This window comes from Penaeus chinensis, chromosome 19 (genome assembly GCF_019202785.1).
Source record: "Penaeus chinensis breed Huanghai No. 1 chromosome 19, ASM1920278v2, whole genome shotgun sequence".
In the NCBI taxonomy this organism is placed as follows: Eukaryota; Metazoa; Arthropoda; class Malacostraca; order Decapoda; family Penaeidae; genus Penaeus; species Penaeus chinensis.
In genome coordinates, this window is record NC_061837.1 from 23,295,786 (window position 1) to 23,300,785 (window position 5,000).

Consider the following 5,000-nt stretch of genomic DNA (forward strand, 5'->3'; position numbering starts at 1 on the left):
AGGACTACTACTACTACTGCTACTGCTACTACTGCTATTACTGCTACTGCTATTGCTAGGACTACTACTAGGACTACTACTAGGACTACTACTAGGACTACTAGGACTACTACTACTACTGCTACTGCTACTACTGCTATTACTGCTACTGCTATTGCTAGGACTACTACTACTGCTACTGCTACTGCTACTGCTACTGCTACTGCCAGGACTACTACTACTACTACTGCTACTGCTACTACTATGACTACTACTACTACTGCTACTGCTACTACTGTGACTACTACTGCTACTACTATGACTACTACTGCTGCTACTACTACTACTACTACTACTACTGCTACTGCTACTGCTACTACTATGACTAGTACTATGACTACTACAGCTACTACTTCTACTACTACTGCTACTACTGCTACTGCTACTATGATTACTACTACTGCTGCTACTACTACTACTACTACTACTACTACTACTACTGCTACTGCTACTACTATGACTACTACTACTACTACTACTACTACTACTACTACTACTACTACTGCTACTACTAGTAGTACTACTGCTACTATGACTACTATGACTACTACTACTACTACTACTACTATTACTACTATTACTACTATTACTACTGCTGCTGATACTGCTACTATGATAACTATTACTGCTACTGCTACTACTATGACTAGTACTACTGCTACTGCTATGACTACTACTACTACTATGATTACTACTACTGCTACTGCTACTGCTACTGCTACTGCTACTACTACTACTACTACTACTACTACTACTACTACTACTACTACTACTACTACTACTACTATGATTACTACTACCACTACTGCTACTGCTACTGCTACTGCTACTGCTACTGTTACTGCTACTGCTACTACTCCTGCTACTGCTACTATTACTACTACTACTACTGCTACTACTACTATGACTACTACTGCTACTGCTACTGCTAATGCGAATGCTAATGCGAATGCTAATGCTACTATGACTACTACTACTACCACTGCTACTACTACTGCTACTGCTGCTGCTACTATGACTAGTACTACTGCTACTATAACTACTACTACTGCTACTGCTACTGCTACTATGACTACTACTACTGCTACTGCTACTATGACTACTACTGCTACTGCTACTACTACTGCTACTGCTACTGCTACTGCTACTGCTACTGCTACTACTACTGCTACTGCTACTATGACTACTACTGCTACTGCTACTACTACTGCTACTGCTACTGCTACTATGACTACTACTGCTACTGCTACTACTACTGCTACTGCTACTGCTACTGCTACTGCTACTACTACTGCTACTGCTACTGCTACTGCTACTGCTACTGCTACTGCTACTACTATGACTACTACTGCTATTGCTATTGCTACTGCTACTGCTACTGCTACTACTGCTAATGATCCTACTATGACTACAATTGCTGCTGATGCTACTACTCCTACTACTGTTACTACTACTGCTACTGCTACTGCTACTACTTATACTACTACTACTACTGTTGCTGCTTCTTCTATTTCTACTGCTACCACTGCTATTGCTACTGCTTCTTCTATTACACCACCACTAATTATAATAATGATAATAATGATAATGATGATGATGATGATAATGATAATGATAATGATAATGATAATGATAATGATGATAATGATAATGATAATGATAATGATAATGATAATGATAATGATAATGATGATAATGATAATGATAATGATAATGATAATGATAATGATGATGATACTGATAATTACAATGGTGATAATAACAAAAAATAATAGAAATAATGATAACAGTGATGATAAACTAATGATAATAATATTATTATAATATTATTATTATTATTATTATTATTATTATTATTATTATTATTATTATTATTATTATTATTTTTATTTTCATAATTGATATTATTATTATTGATACTATTATTATTATTGATATTATTATATTATTATTATTATTATTATTATTATTATTATTATTATTATTATTATTATTATTATTATTATTATTATTGTTGTTGTTGTTGGTGGTTTTGTTATTGTTATTGTTGTTGTTGTTGTTGTTATTGTTATTGTTATTGTCATTGTGATTGTTATCATTGTAAATTTGTTTATTATTTAAAAGAAAAATTAGAATATTTTTTTTTATTCTCATTTAAATCATTTTCCTTCTCATTCTTGCTCACTCATTCTCATTCTCATTCTCATTCTCAATCTCAAATTCATTATCATTATTATTATTGTTATAATTTTTTTGATGATGATAATAATAATTTATTATTATTATTGGAATCATCATTATCATCACCATCATTGTTGTGAGGATGTTGATTATGAGCTTATAAAACACTTGTATTTTAATTATGGCTTTCCAATTTCAGAATTTAGACTTTAGAACACCACCATGTCTTTGCGGGCCTTGAGGAAACTCCAGGGCGGACGCGGGGAACTCGATTTCCCAAACAACGTCTCAGAGGAAGAAGATGATGAGGAAGAGGAGACCAGGAATGAGGGCCCCAAGACGTCCCCATCGTGGCCTCCAAAGGGCAAAATAGGTTCGAAATGGTGAGTGGCGGGCGGTGAGACCTTTGCCGTGGGACTGTTTAGTTAGCCCATTCGCCCCACGTAGATGGCTCTTCTACCTGTTCTTAATCACCAAATAGCCAGTTATTAGAAACTAGGTATCTCACATGTTTACCCTTTTCTTTCACTTTAAGAAAGGGTCTTTTGTATCATTTCATTGTCTAAAATATTTTGATGACAAATTGATAATCGTAACATCAGTAACAATAATAACAGTATCGATAGCAATGGTATTAATTTTCCCACTAATTCAAGGAAAGGGGAAATCAGGATCGGTAACTAGGGTCTATTGATAGTCTCCTTGCCGGCTGAGCACATGTGGAGCCATCTGTATCTAACAAAATTCACCCAAAACCTACAGGGGGCAGAACATAAATCCGGGGCGAATAGGTTAAGAGAATTTTTGTGTGCCTGAGTCATGTCCTATCATGCCGGCCTTCTTTCCCAGCTGCTGCAAGGCTCTCCCTCGGAGTCTGAGGTGAAGGAAGACGACGACCTGACAGAGACAGGAGATGGCAGGGAAGACGGGAGGCAGAACGGAACATCCCCCCAGCCACCGGTTTCCTCGGGGGCTCGGCGGAAACGCAAGAAGAAGAAGAAGAAAGGGAGGCCAAAGTTCCCAGCCAGTAGTGAAGATCAGATGGATGTACGTGGATCTGTAGCCTTGGGATAAAGAGGGGTTTAGAACTTCCGAGGAGGATTAAATGGGATTGAGAGCTTCCTAGGAGGGTGAAGAGGGGGTTTGGGGTTTACTAGGTGGAAAGGAAGGGATAATGGGTCTTCTAGGTGGGTGAAGAGGGATAAAAGGCTTCCTAGGAGGGTGGAGAGGGATTAAAGGCTTCCTAGGAGGGTATAGGGCTTCTAAGAGAATTAAAGAGGTGATATGGGGCAACCTTGGGTAATAATGAAGTGTAGAGGATTCCTTTATAAACTGTAGAGAAGAGAATAGTATGAGGAAGAGAGGGTTTAATATGAAGAATTGAAATTTAATTGTTTATGATACAGGATATGGCAACTATTTTTTGAGGTAACATGCTTGTAAGATTTAAGGTCAGAAAACATGATATTTTTATTACATTCTATACATGAAGTGATACAGACAAGTAAATTCCGCACAGTTAGCAATTTTCTAAAGTTCTGTCATCATCTAGGATGATGATGTGAATTTCCCTAATCCACAGAATGATGATGTAGATGACATAGACTCGATCATTCAGGAAGTGAATGCCATCACAGGTGAAACTGGAGTTCAAGTACGGGTTGAGAAGACCACAGGTAAGTTCAGCCTCCCACCGGGTCCAGTTCTAAAATACTTCTAAAATAATGAAGGAGAAAAAAAGTAGATCTCCATTTGAATTATGTTTAAGTTGTGGTATAGAAGATGCAACCCTGATTTTAAAGAAGAAAAATAGAGGAAGAAAGAAAAAGAAAGAAATCATGTACAAACAAATTGATAAAAGGCAAGAAGTAAAAATAATGTAAACTTGAAAAAAGGTCTTGCAACTCTGCAATCACAGTCAATATAAATTGACTAAAATGAATATTGGTAAGGAAAATAAAGGCTACATGAATATTTTATTGATTCTCATCTAATATCAGAAAACAATCTTCACAAATTAGGCACCAGAAGGTAAATCTCCATAGGTAGTGATACATATGAATTAAAGACTTTGCCTCTGCGCATGGGATTGTAGATTCAAAAGTGATAAGTGTCTTGGATTGGCTTTGTTTGGTTCAAGAGTAATATATGCAGCAATATTCAGATCTTTGTCAGTCTACAGTTATAAATGTAGCCAGTATTTCTTTTCATGTCATCAGTAAGTCGTTTTCAGGTTATCCACAATTTTCCCTTATATTGATTGTATTGTATTCCTGCAATGCTAATAATATTTGAAACTGAAACTGAATATTTTGTTCCATACAGCTTATTGCATTACCAATTGTTACCTGTATATCTTGTGCCTCTGGAGCTTGGCGTTGGCTTTGGTTTCAGAGAATTAGGCATATGGAATATAGATTAATTATTGTATTTTTCTTTTTTTTTTGTTTTCTCCAAAGCAGTTGACAAGAATTCTCGCAATCTCTTGATGGTGGAGCACAAGCATCTCAATCCTCAGAATGAGATGAAGAGGATATTTGGCTCCCGCGTTGTTCAGGCAAACGAAAACAAGTGAGTGCACAAAGATATGATTATATTTTACGTCCAGATTAATGGCTAATTATTATTTTGACCCTTCAATTAGGATATGAAGTTTTGTTGTGTGGGGTGGAGAATTATATTATATTGTTCTATAAAAGGAAATAATTTGCATGTATATACCAGGAGTTCTTCAATGTTAAAAAAAATTATATAGGTGTTCCCTCACCACCTTACTGATG

General features: G+C 36.2%; 1 protein-coding gene across 1 annotated transcript in view; it reads left to right on the plus strand.

Annotated features, from left to right (window-relative positions):
• The window catches only part of LOC125035045 (transcription factor 25-like), a 16,836-nt gene that overhangs the window by 2,042 nt on the left and 9,794 nt on the right, over nucleotides 1-5,000 (plus strand). The window contains 4 exon segments of the mRNA XM_047627133.1: nucleotides 2,420-2,603; nucleotides 3,070-3,267; nucleotides 3,773-3,896; nucleotides 4,680-4,791. Coding sequence (XP_047483089.1) covers nucleotides 2,601-2,603; nucleotides 3,070-3,267; nucleotides 3,773-3,896; nucleotides 4,680-4,791 — 437 coding nt within the window. The 5' untranslated portion in view covers nucleotides 2,420-2,600.